The sequence below is a fragment of the Astatotilapia calliptera genome, chromosome 14 (assembly GCF_900246225.1).
Source record: "Astatotilapia calliptera chromosome 14, fAstCal1.2, whole genome shotgun sequence".
Lineage (NCBI taxonomy): Eukaryota > Metazoa > Chordata > Actinopteri > Cichliformes > Cichlidae > Astatotilapia > Astatotilapia calliptera.
The window spans coordinates 1,096,006-1,110,000 of NC_039315.1; the positions used below are offsets into that span (position 1 = coordinate 1,096,006).

At 44.3% G+C, this 13,995-nt stretch overlaps 1 protein-coding gene across 1 annotated transcript; it reads right to left on the minus strand.

Annotated features, from left to right (window-relative positions):
* Positions 1 to 3,116: 3,116 nt before the first annotated feature.
* On the minus strand, positions 3,117 to 6,309 carry sst1.1 (somatostatin 1, tandem duplicate 1). Its single transcript, XM_026192703.1, has 2 exons — positions 6,116 to 6,309; positions 3,117 to 3,488 (listed from the first exon to the last, which is right to left on the minus strand). Exons 1-2 carry the CDS (start codon positions 6,254 to 6,256, stop codon positions 3,270 to 3,272), a joined length of 360 nt encoding a protein of 119 aa, XP_026048488.1. The 5' UTR covers positions 6,257 to 6,309; the 3' UTR covers positions 3,117 to 3,269.
* Between the last annotated feature and the right edge of the window lie 7,686 nt (positions 6,310 to 13,995).

Sequence of the window (13,995 nt, forward strand, 5' to 3'; positions counted from 1 at the left end):
GTAAAGATAACTGGAATGGAAAATTAAAATGCTTCCTGCTGCTGCTCGCTGAAGAAGCTGCTGTGATTAAAATGGAGGTGAGAGTTTTGGGGACAGGTTCACAGAACATCGGGCTTTATTGGCTCTGTGTTTGGAGGCTCGTGCTCTGATTATGTTTGCATTCATTTCTCTGTTGCTGACTGTAGACACGCTTTTCCACACCAGTCTGTCTGTCGGCCCTCGTTTAGTTTTCCTGTGCTCAGCCATGCCAAGCCCACACTTTCAGGCAAGGGCGTAGATTTGGCATGGACGGAAGGGACGTGTCCCCACCAACATCCAGCGATTATTGAATTGTCCCCACCAATAATTTGATCTCTTCGAGTAAAGAAAAACAAACCCAATAGTAAGAAAAAAACGATCTGTCAGCGTCTCATTCAGCCAGCGGAGCAGAAAGAGTTAAATTACGGTCTCTACTGGAGTCCTACCTCATGTGACAAATATGGCCAATGTGATTAGGCCAGTTTTTAAAACCTTAGGATGTAACTACAGCCCAGCCCATGCAGCAGTATATGAATGACTAACCTCGTATTGTGGATGGATTATCTCAGTTGTTCTCCTGGCTGAAGTTTGGTCCTTTTACAGCATCCTGCCATGCGATTACATTTGTTCCTGACCACCGAGAACACTCACGTTAACTTTTATCGAGTGGAAAAAAAGTTAGCTTGTTTATATTATGCTAACATAGCTGTGTCGCTAGCAGTCACGTAGCACATCATTATATAGCAGCTAGCCCAACTTCAGTAACCCTACAAACGTCACTGCTGTTTAGTTTTCTGTCTTCATTTATGCTGGAAGTGATAACAGAGCTGTACGTTTTAATTTGTTTCCAAAACCCCGCAGTCAGGACATGCTATATTGTATTTAGATAGAAGCTAGCGAGCTAACTCCCTGCTAACTTCTAACTCCATTAAATGTCATAAATTCCGTTTTCATGGATGCCTGGATGTTAAACTCAATTGTTACACCTGGTAGAGCAGAACGCTGATCATTTTATTAAAGATGAAAGACTTTAGACAGTTTTTAACTCTCAGTAATGCCACAGTGATCGTTTGATATATGGACCTGCAGCGGAGTTTAGACCCAGACACGGCTAGTGACGTCAGACTGAACGACCGGATTACTCTTATTAATCTTTCTGGGTCGCAAAATAAACTTTTAACACATTTTCAGGCGAGAATGTAGCTGTGTAAACGTCAAACAACGTAAACATGTTATTGTTTGGCCTTTTTCAGTGCTTTAGTTGTGTTTTATTTGTTGGTGAGTAAATCGGTTTGGCTGAGATTAAAGTTATTAGATTAAATAAAACTTTATTAATCCCTCGGGAGGATTCCTCCGGGGTTCTCACACAGCTGAATAAACTGCTGTGTGAGAACATCTACACCAGTGTCCGGTTATATTTTAGACAGCAAGGAGGAGATGGCAGGTGACGTAATTCTGAAGGCTACACCGTCCAATTTCACAGTCGCTCATTTCCGGTCTACCCGGCTTTCGGAGGACCCGGCCCACTTAGACCACAAAGGACACCCCCGGCCTGTTTCTGGCCGGACAATAATAACGGTGACATTTAACTTATTTTATCCGATAAATAAACACTGTAAAAAGTTTTTTGTATATATGTATGTACATGTATACCCCCCTCCCCAGCCCCTTTGAATGTCTCCCTAACTCTGAGGTCTCAAGGTTGGCAAGTAGGCGCTAGGCTTGGCCCACATCAGTCTAAAATTGTATGTAACCATGAATAATGTGATGCCATGTCCACCAGGAGAGACTGGACAGTACAGATATAAAACCAATATGCCAGCAGTTCATTTCAGCTAACGAGAGGAGCAGGCATGTGTTTGTTGTGTGGGGCATGTAGTCCATGTGTGTTGCTGTAACAGTAGTTCATGTTTAGAATAAAACATCCCAGCTCACTGACCTGATCGGGGCAACAGTGCCTAAAATGTTGCATAATGTTGCTGAGAGATCTTTTACTTTGTGGTCATCTTAGACGAGTAGTTTTATGGACAAAACCAGCAGGTCATTCAGTGTTCCCTTAGTGCTGATGTGTCAGAGATGTTGGTGTAACTGAAGTGATGTTGTTAAGTCCTTAAAGTCATATTCTTTTATTGTCATGACTGTATTTGAAGCTATTTTTATGTTTGTATGATACCTGATTTATATGGAAGTAAACTAAAGCCTAAAATACTTAGTCAGTCATTTGTTTAATAGGAATTTAACATTATATAATTCACATATAAAACTATGAATTGTAATTTTAAACGGTTTAAAAGCAGGTAGAATAGCATGTGTAGGCAAGTATACTTCTCCTTTTATCAAGAAGCAAAGACAAAATGGAAAAAAGAAAAGAAACGGGGCAGAGTTCGATGGTTGAATCATCCGTCCCCACCAATGCCAAAACCAAATCCTTGCGTTCAGGCGTGCTCGGGGACATGTCGCCAGCGCTGCGGGAAGGTTGACAGATGTGATCATCTGTCTTTGACAAAGAAGAACAGAAGCTTTGTGCGAGCGCTAACAGGAGGACACTGAAACATGTAGCTGATATAAACCCGAGGTTCTGTTATTTGGTCATTCTGTGTTGAAATGTTTCACAGCCTAAAATTAAAAATGTGCAAAAAATGAAAAGTTAAAACTGGAAAAAACATGCACAAATGTCGCTTTTTCTACTTATTGTGTTTGGCTTTGAAATGTGCTTTTTTGAGCGAAGCGATTGATTTCTGTGGTGAAGAAAGCCCACAGCCCCCCGTCTCCTCCGTGTCAGTGCACACGTGTCCACATACTTATGGCCTGAACATCTGCACAGGTGATTTTTATTGATTTCTCTGCTGTGATGTTCAGTCCAGCCTCTGAGGATCAATAAAATGGAAACTTATGATCTGATTTGTTATCTCAGTTTGATTAAATATTCCTCCCTGTGGTTGCTATGGAGCCACTTCCTCTCTTTATTAACCATCATTAAAGTTATTTTATTGTTCAGCCCTCCCTCCCCGGCACCAGCATTAATCAGCTTCATAAAATCTGCAGTTCTTCATCGTGATGAAGGTGTTTACCCCCCGAGCAGCAGACGGGGTCGAGTGTTTGTCTCAAACTGATTTTATTCAAACCAACAATTAAAAATAGTTTCATCAAGTTTACATTCGGAAAGAATCAGCTCAGAGAAATCAAAACACTTCATCCAAACTAATCACGACAGTCTCGTGTTTCTGTACAGCAGGAGGAGCAGGAGGCTCTCAGCAGGATGTGAAGGTCTTCCAGAAGAAATTCTTGCAGCCGGCTTTCCTCTCTCGGGGGGCGAGCAGCGGGCCGCTGCCGGCGGCGCGCTCCAGGTCGACGCGGATGTCTTCGGGTTCACCGTCGGACAGAGGGAAGTTCTCCTCTTCCAGAGCCTCGTTCTCCACCTGCAGGAGGTCAGAGAGGAGCAGCTCTGCCAGCGAGGTCCGCGACATGTCCTGAAAACACGTCAAGATGAAAAACACACGAATAACTCAGTGCGGGAACGTGAGGAGCCCAACAAAGCTCAGCGTCGGCTGCTTAAAGTGAAACGAAGTTCCTGTTTTTACTCTGTGAGGGAGGGGGGAGGGGAGCTTTGCATGATCTTTATCTCCCACCGTCTAACTGTTTTAAATAGGTGGTGGGCGGGGCTTTGGTGCCAGAGATGACCATATAGGGACATCTCCTGTCTGTGACATCACCCAGATTCAGTAGTAAAAACAAAATTGATAAAGTGAAGATTTTACTTTTTGCACAACATAATAAAATGACATTTATTTTGTGATTTAATGAAGTTATTTGTGTTTAATGTATAATTACAAACTGACTGACAGTAGTAACACTGTGAAAAAAACAAAACAAATTTTATAAAATAAATCGTGATCATGATGATTTAGTTTAAATAAATTTAGCTTCTGATGTTCAGAAGTTTTTTCTTTGTGAGTTTATGTTTGTTTGAAATCTAATTCATATGTTACTATAAATTCTTTCCTGAGGAGAATTAAATGAAATAATAATGAAATTTTTATAAATGGTTTTGTTTTATTATAAGTGAATTTTTTTTATAAGTAGTTTTGAAAAATGATCAAGGTATAGTTTTCAATGCTAATAGCAAAATATTTGCATTATCCATTCATTTGTATTTACTGTTTCACAAACAAACAATTTATTATGTGGGTGAAATTAGTTATTGACATTTCTGAACAGACAAATTTGTTTCGCTGTTTTGATTTCTCTCTGAGGTTCGAGCGTGTCGCTGAAACACCGGCTGTAACAACACGCGTTCAGTTGTTATTTGGTGGATAAATATTAAAGTTTTAGTTTAAACATGTTTTTGACTTTTTCCTTAAAGATTTTATGAGTTGTGTTTTGAAAACATCTAATGTAACTAAAGACTTTTCACAGTAATCTGTAAAGTTGTTCCAAAGACGATTCCTCTAAACACATCGCCGTGACCTGCAGGATATCTCGAGGTTGAAGCCAATCAGCGAAAGATGCTAACACACTTAAACCTCCAGGGGGCAGAAAACCACAAACTAAGTTTGGAGCGTGCAGCCCTGCTCTGAAAACTCTCAAGCTTTATTGTGAAAGGGTGAGCTGTGACTCCTTCACTTCCTGCTGAGCAGTTTGTGGGATGCTGAAGAAAACTGCACACATCAAAACAGAAAAAGAGGTTTTATGTCATAGTTTCTGAGTGTTTGTGAGTCTGCAGAGGTCAGACGCCGTCGTGTTTCCTGTCTGCGTGGCGTCTTCATGGCGTCACGGTGCTGCAGAGAGGAACCACATCCTCCGTTTTACTCAAAAAGCATGCCGCGCCCTTCTCTGAACACCAACCGTCTGCACTGATCTCTACCTGCTGTGTGTCATCACATTTTAGTTTTGTCCTCTCTGCCCATCTCTCTCTCCTTTCCTTCCCACTGTCGCCGCGGGTCGTCTGATTCTTGCTGTAGAGTCTTTAGCCTACAGTGTGAACCGGTGCTGTACGAATAACACTGAGATGAAATGACCGTTCTATGTAAAGAGATGGAGGCTGTGTTCACATGTTTATGGGTGAAAGTCGAGCTGCAGAAGAAGCAGCTGATGTGGAGCCGAGGTGGAAACGTCAGTCGAGATGTGGATGCAAGAGCTGAGCGCCTGCAGCAGAGTGTCACAGTCCTGCATGATCTCTGCTGCAAACCTTCACTGATGGAAGAAGAAGCTGTTTGAGCTTCTTCAGAACGTTCACCTCGTGTCTGACCGAAGTCACGACGCGAGTGGCTGCTGAAAGCGTCTGAAACATCACACAGCAGTAACGTTGTCTTCATCGGTCGCTCGGGCTTTCCAGACTCGACCATAAAGAATCCACAAAGGAGCGATGAGCAGATGAATCATCGGCTGATTTACAGCCGCCAAACAAACCTTTCATCACCCTCTCGTCATCGTCAGGAGAGCTTCACGCAGGTCACGACGAAGAAATAAAAGAAGCCCTCACAGACCGAGAAGGTGTGATTTCAGCTCGTTTGTCAGGTATTAGACTGGTTCAGGACGTGTGTAGTTAAAGTGAAGCTGAAGCGCTCTGTGATGGAGGGAAACATTTCTCTGGATTTAAAGCCTCAGGGTTTTTAATAAAGACTGAAGCTTTTATTTGCATCCTTTTGCTTCCTGTCTGATTTTATTCAGTGATGATGATGATGATGATGATGATGATGTTTTCAGCCTCTGATTTCTTTGATAGGAGTGAACAGAGCTGAAATCAGAGCTGAAGCCCTCAAACGTTCACAGAGAACAAACCGCTGTGATTTGTACACCAGCTGCAGGTTTCTGTGTTTTTCATTAAAGGAGCTGCTTCCTGGTTATCTGGTACATTTGTTTATGGCTGTTCATTCATAAAGACAATATTCAGCCTTGTCTGCACTCAGTGATGTTTCCTCCACCTTTACAGTTTCATTACATTTAATACATTCAAACTTTTTCCTGCAGTTTTTCATTTTTCTACAAAACTTTCACAGAAAATCATTTTCAAACTTTTTAGATTAAAGTTCAAACAGATTTTTTGAAATCAAATGAAATGGGTGCGTGTGTGCGCGTGCGTGTGCGCGTGTCGGACCTGTTTGGAGCCCAGCAGCGGCGTCCGGTGCAGCAACAGGCGGAGTTTGGAGTCTCTCTGCGCGGCGGAGGTGCAGCTGATGGAGGCGGTGAGGGAGACGAGCAGCAGGAGGAGGCAGCGGAGGCGCGAGGAGGAGTTCATCTTCGTCACGTGTGTGTCTGTCTGCGGCTCGGAGGATCTTCTGCTTCTGTCCCGTCACGGCGGCTCTTTTAAAGCCCCGCTGACGTCATTGCCCAGGGCGGTGGGGTGGGTTTGGTGATGGGTGGAGGGGGGTGACTGATGATGATGATGATGATGATGTTTAGTGAAATGAGCCGGTTTCAAATTCCTCCCCTCCTCCCCTCCTTCCCTCCCACTCACTTTGTTTCTCAGCTGGAGGCTCGCGGACAGGAGGCGGTCACATGATCAGATTTAGCACAGGGGCGTGTCCAGAATGTTGTCACAGGGGACCAAATGGGGCCAGAATTTCCAGTTTGATCGTGCTGTTGTCAAATAAGGTTGCCTGAAACAAACGTCAACGAAGAGACAGAACCATGAGCCGCGTTATTAAAGTCACTGATGCTGTGTGATCGACAGGAAGTGTCCGTGAAATCTGGACACTTCCACCAAAGGACTGGGGGGGCAGAGAGGAGCTCAGAGAGTAAACAGGTGAAACTTTGTGGAGAGAGCCTCCTCTGTCTGCATCGCTGACGTTTGCTCCTCCTGTGTCGGCGCAGCGAGCGCCCGTGAGCTTAAACAGATGATGTGTGATGATGTCGTCATGAATCCTGAGGTATTTCTGTGAACACACTGTGAACATAAATGGCTGAACGTGTTGTTCACTTGGTTTTGGGGGTGCACCCCACTTCACAGTCCACTTCATTTCAGTGTAGGAAGGAGCGAGACTCTATGATGCAGCTTAACATGGTTCTGGTCGTCTTACTCACCAGCCTGTTTGTTTACTGTATTCTGTACATTGTTACCTGCATATAGGACCACCCTGTGTCCTCCTGTTATATTTTCTTTTCCCGTGCTGTAAGAGCTCTGTAACACCGAGATTTCTCATCCGTGGGCTAATAAAGGCTTATTCTATTCTATTCTATTCTATTCTATTCTATTCTATTCTATTCTATTCTATTCTATCACAGTAAACACAAAACACGACAGACTGGCGACCTGTCCAGGGTGTACCCCTCCTCTCACCCTGAGACAGCGGGGATAGGCTCCAGCGACCCTGAAAAGGAGCAAACAGATGGATGGACAGACTGTTTATTAACGGGTTTATTAACATGTCTTTGCGGCTGACTCACTGCTGCCTCTGCTGGACATTGAAGGAATTGCAGCTGCTTGGTAGAGACTAAAGCTGAAGACATTTTCTGGGCATTTTTACTTCAGTTTAAGTAGTTTTGTAAGCCAGTTTTCATTTTTACTTCAGTCTAGCTTTACTGATTGTTTCACTGAGCAGTCGTGTGTTGGTGAGATGGCGAGCAGGTGAAGGGGCAGGATGATGCTCTGGCTGATGCTTATTTGATTTGATTATTTTTAGGGTCCAGGTGAGCGTGAGGTAACTGTTCTTGCCACGTCTCTTTCTTCTCGTTCTTCCATCTCTGACTCAATTTGCTGATAAATGTCGTGTGCTCAGTGAAGCATCAGCTCTGGTTTGAAATAATTATTCCGCCCTCCTCACATCGAGCGCATCATTGTGCTGCTGCCTGCAGGTCTGTCAATGAAAGACCATTTACCTGTTGACACGCACAGCTGAGTGGTTATTGAAATCTGTGTGGTACAGTTTGTGCCTGTAAGTCAGCTGACATGCGATGAGCTCGTGCGTCGCGGCTTTGAGGCTGTTTTACTTTAGTTTCGTGTGAGAGCTGATCCGACGCTGACGTGATGCAGTGCAGACGTACAGGCAGAGGAAACATGTTCATTTCATGGGCTCATTTTTGCGTTTGGGGTTATTTGCAGAGCTCAAGCGGCTCTTTGGTCCGTTGTGACTGCGAGCTCACGTTTGACCCCTGTCGAGGTCCTAATGTGTTCAGACCTGTGGGAGTCTCAGTAACGAAGCTTCAGTCGCAGCAGCGAGGCTCTTCCCACCAACAGTGTCCTGCTGTTAAGCTGCAGACGCGTCACTGTTTGCTGCTCCCCTCACAGCCTCGTTTTCCTCTTTTAATACAGCAGCAGAAAAACCTGAAACATGGCCGTGCACACACAGCCACCGCTGTTTAATACACTCACATTGCATATGACCAGGGCCTGGACCACTTGGCAACAGTGGGAAGGAAAAACTCCCCTTTAACAGGAAGAAACCTCTGGCAGAACCAGGCTCAGGGAGGGGCGGGGCCAGGTTGGCGTGAATGAAGGAAGATGAAACACAGCACAGTAACACAGTGAGTCAGCTGCTTCTTCATAACGAGTCGGTGTTTGGACTGACAGGGCCGAGGTCGGAGCTCCACGGCGTCATTGTTGGAGATCAGCTGATCGGCTGGAAATCTATCGATTTGACCTGCCTGGACCGAAGCCTGACACACTCTGACCCACGTCAAGGACATTTTCGCTGCTTTAAGCTTCGTTGAGTGTGTTTGCAGCGGCGCTCACATGACTGCAGTCAGCCCGTCTCCTCACACGTGTGCTGCTGAAGCTCTGCAGTGACATTTGCTGGAAAAGAGCCGTTCTACGCCTACGCAGGTATTACTGTTGTTCATCTTTAATAATTTCATTAATCACTAATTGTCAGAGCATTTCTGATTAATTTAATGTTGTTTTAAGTGAAAGCAAATGTGCTTTTCTTTCAAAAACAAGGACGTTTCTCAGTGACCCCAAACTTTGGAGCAGGACTAAAAATGATGCTAACATTTCAGAAATGACACAAACACATCCAGTGTGTTTGTTATTGTTCATCAAACGCTCTGAAAAGGTCGCAGCAGCATTTGAAGCTGCATCTGTCTGACGAGAGCTGAGCTCTGATCCAAGCACGAGAGGAAACCGATCACACCCACACTCATAATAAACTCATTTTGAATTATATGTTAGTAAAAGTCTCAAAAAAGTCGAGACAGGTCAACAAAAGTCTGGAAAAGTAAGTGATGCTAAACAGAAACATCTGGCAGCAGGTCAGTCACGTGATCGGGTATAAAATGAGCATCTTAGAGAGGCGGAGTTTCTCTGGTGTAAAGACGGGCAGACATCCACCATCTGTGAACATCCACAGCACGTCACCATCGGCATCTCAGAGAACCTGGAGGAGTCTCTGTCAGCAAACGTACTCATGAAAGCGCCAATTTGTTGGGATCCGTTTTTGAGTGCGCGTTCCTCTGCGCCATATGCTTCCAGGTAACAAGAAAGTGACCTCATTCACGTAGATTTTTGATTGGCAGAGCTAACTCGAAATTTTGAGAAAAGTAACTCGAAATTTTGAGTTATATTTCTTGAAATTTCGAGTTAATAAGTCGAAATTTCGAGTTATGGATACTAGAAACGGGCTTCCATACAGGTCAGATCCATCCAAACTCAGACTAAAGCAGAGGAGCAGACCTCTGACCAGCTGACAACATCTGGAGCTTCGTGAAAGCAACGAGAGCACGAAGCAGACCGTCACAGACTGGTGTTAGAGAGCAAACATGGACCTGTCCTACTTTTACAGACGTGTCGCTGCCATCATGTTCACAAGGAGCTCATATTTTTATCACCCCCCCAAAACCAAGAGATGTCTGTTGTTTCCAGTTTCCACATTTGTTATGTTCTTATGTTCTGTTATGAATAAAATATAATTTATGATAAAATCACTGCATTTATTTCACAGAGCATCCTGACTCCTACGAGGTGATGAGGATCTCATATGGATTCAAGTCTTCAGGGCAGGAAGTTCAGGACAACAACAAAGAAAGACTTCAGCTTTATGACAGAGATGCACAAACACATGAAGATCTTCTGACCTCCAGAGGTCGTCTGTCATCGATATGTCCAGCACGCCTCGCAGGAGTGTGTGCCGAAAGCTTCAGCTGTCAGAATGCTAACGGCGACCGACAGGACACTTTCCACACCTGTCCAACGCGGTCACGGAGAAAAGCCTCTGTGAGTGTTCGGACCACAGCGGCTTCCTGTCGTGACAGCTGATTGGTTCGGCCTGTTGGTGCGAGTTAGAGGACGACAGCCCGACGGAGAGACAGAGCGAGGCGGCGATCTGTGGATTAACGGCCTGCTGCGATTCGTCTGCTTCCTTCTGCACAGTCTCAATTTGGAGCATCGTGTCCATGATTTTATTTGCATGTCTGCTCAGGCGAAATTATTCAGACACAATAAAAAACAACAAATCAGATATTGTCATGTGTGCGACAGCACAATGAACCGACCTCATACACATTTAAACAGCCTGCACTGAGCATCAGAACATCCCAGCTCGGAAACATTGGATAAATAAATTCAGGTCTTCACTTCCTGCACGCCGTGTGAACCCGTGCCCTGTGGAACAGCAACTTACAGACTCGCGAGGCTGATTCATCTCTGCTCTCACATAAATATGATGCAAATGATTTCCCCCGACCGCTGTGCAGTATTAACTCCAGCTGATACATTCAGTGTGTTCGCAGAGCTCAGCTGTGAAGAGAAGCTCGGCCGCAGAAGCGCGACGTGCACGGCTGCAGGTCGGTAATCTGCAGGTGCTACAGCGAGCTGTGCAGACTCATGCATGCATGTTGTTGGTGTTTCAGGTCCTTAGAACATTAAAATAACATTAAAGGCTAAAGAACATCTCTCAGTGATGCTGAGTGTGGAAACTCTTCACTGCAGCCACACTTCATATTTTGACCCTTCAACCAATCAGCATTCAGCGTGCATGCATCCAGCTATGAGTTTGTGGTTTTTAATTGGACTCCACATAAGCTCGTCTCCAGAGCCTCTGCTTATAATCATCCATAAATCATGCTTTAGCCTGTCTACCACTGCCTCTGCAAGCTGCTTTGCAACCCTAGGTGAGTCGCCAGGCACAGCAGGAGAGGCCCTGGGGCAGAACCAGGACGTGCTGCAGAGATTACATCTCTCAGCTGGCTTGGGAATGCCTTGTTGTCACCCTGGAAGAGCTGGAGGAAGTGGAGAGGGAAGCCTGTGCAGCTCTGACAGCTGCCACCATGATCTGGATAACCTGTAGGAATAGAAGCATGGAGTCATTCACTCACTTGACTCTATTATCATTTTAAATAACAGAAATGAGACACCCCCCCCCCCCCCCCCCCCCCCCGTCATTCGGTGTGAGTGGAAACATGTTTTAGCAGTAAGACTTTCTCTTATCTGTTGCTTCAGAAATAATTGGCCTAGCTTTCATGCAGTCTGTGTTACAGCTAAGGCACTTTATGGACTTTGTTTTTAATTCCAATGAGACCTGGAAAAGTCAACCGTCCCTACAAACCTGATGTAAAAAGTTGAGTTAGCAACAAGTAAAGGCTAGCCGCTCAGCTGGCTGTCCAGCAAAGCACAGAGAGAACCTGAACCACACTTACCTGAAGATGATTTCTAAACACTTTGCCAAACTCACCTTTGCATGTGTGCAGTGTTGGTCAAGTTACTTGAAAAAAGTAATCAGTAACTAATTACTGATTACTTCCCCAAAAAAGTAATCCCGTTACTTTACTGATTACTTATTTTCAAAAGTAATTAATTACTTAGTTACTTAGTTACTTTTTAAAAACACGATTTACAACCTGAAGAGGTGATAAAGTGATAGATCTTTCAGCCCAATTCTACTTTTTCTGCATAATCCATCATACAAAATGTAATCAAATGGAAAAGCATCTTTTTAAAACTTGTTTTATTAGTTTTAATCTTTTAACTTTATGCATCAAGCAAAAATTTAATTATTTGCAACATTCTCTGACTGGAAGAAATTAGTTTAACATTTAAACCTATTTTCTGCACATTCCAGCACATAAAATAAAATAATTTTTTGTGTTTACACTCAGTCTTTCAAATAGATGCAAGTAAAACAGAGCAGAAAATAAATAAAGTCAAAGACTCAGCGGTCCTGTTGCTCTATTTTCACCTGTAAAGCAGGAGTGGGGTAGGCGGAGGGTTACCCTGGTGCAGGTGTGCCGCGGTCAGTGGAAGAATCCGCGAGTTTCTCTGTGAGTTTCCCATCACGTCGTAGCTACTCGGTGCTTGTTGGAAGTTTAGGGGTTTTTCGCTGTAAAAAGAAGTTTTCTTCCCACGCACAGCGGACACTAATGTTTTTGTCACTTTTTATGGAATCAAACTCAAAGTAAGGTCAGTACTTCCACGCTTTAAACGCTGCACGCTCATACTCTCTCTGCACTCGATATATGATCCACTGTTGATCTGCACACAGCTGTTGTCTCTAACGGCGCACTCGCTTACGTCACTGTCGTGAGACATTCTCGCAAAAAATCACGGTTTTAGTAACGCAGTAACGCAGCGTTCCTACGGGAAAGTAACGGTAATCCAATTACCGTTTTTGCAATAGTAATCCCTTACTTTACTCGTTACTTGAAAAAAGTAATCAGATTACAGTAACGCGTTACAAGTAACAAGTAACGCGTTACTGCCCATCTCTGCATGTGTGTGAGGAACGTTAAATACAAGCTCAAAGCTTCAAAACGACCACGTTTCCATTCTTCTCTCAGAACACCGTAAATTCCTGTAGTTTTATTTTGAAAGAGAGAAGAGGGAACATGTTGCTCGTGGAGTCACATCCTGCCAGCTCCTCAGCTGACTACAGCTGAAATTCAGAGAAGAAGATGCTGATAGCTGAACACTGTCGCACAAACATTAGTAGAAGCAGTCTGCACACCTACACCTGTGGCCATGGAAGCGGCTGGAACACCTGAATTCAATGATTTGGATGAGTGAGTGAATACTTTTGGTAGTATTGTGTTTCCTGTGCAACGTTCACATTGTTTCAACACAGTCTCCGTTCTTTGCACTGAGAGGTTCTGACTGGAGGATGGGGAAGTGGGAGTGGGTGGAGCAGGTGAGGAAAGGTGAGTGCTGACCCCCTGAATTTAAATCGCATGAGATTTTTTAATTTTATGGCATGGTGTTGGAACTTCCTGGTTTTTAAATCCCGCACTGATGGAAATTTCCTTATGTTTACTGTCAGGTTGACTCTGTCGTTGTTCCCGTCCTCGCCTTCCTCCCATAATAAGCGTGGAAATATGTGTGAATTGCTCCCTTAATGGGTTCAAAGGTCCAGGTGCAGGTGTGGTGGGGTTCAGCGTCACACCGACACCCCGCGGGGGAGCGGACCACTAAAACACCTCGCTGCAGGCTGACCAATCAGACACTCGGCTGGAGGTGAATTTGTCTGTCAGTCTGGACTAATCAATGAGCAGAAACACAGCAGGTGTGTGTGACACACACACACACACAGGTTTCTGTCGTCCACATAATTAGCAGGTCAGCACACATCGTGCATCTCCACCGCGGGATTCTGGGAGAGCGACAGAGAACAACTCAAAAGTCAAAGCAAGGAGCCAAGAACAGACAGGATGAAGGAGACAAGGAGACACGAACAAATGCAAGGGGAGAGGAGATTATAACAGCAAGTGTGTGTGTTTGGGGGGGGATAAGACCAAAGAGGACGAGGAGATGAGGAAACAACAGAGGTAGAGGAGACAGGGAACGAAAAGGAAATAGGAAAGCAAATCTAGAGAAGGGAGTAAGGATAAAAGGATAGAATAAAAGAGTAAATGTAAGTTTAAAGGAGAGGAAACAAGGAGACAAAAGGGAAAAAGGAAAAAGAAGTAAATGAAAGAAGAACCTGGGAAAGGGGAATGAAAAGAAGTAGGAAACAAGGAGACAAGACAAGAAGGAGACCTAAGAAGAGTGTAAAAAGAGGAAGAGAGGGAGGACAAGGGGATGAGGCGAGGAAACAATTGAAAAAGCATAGAAAACAA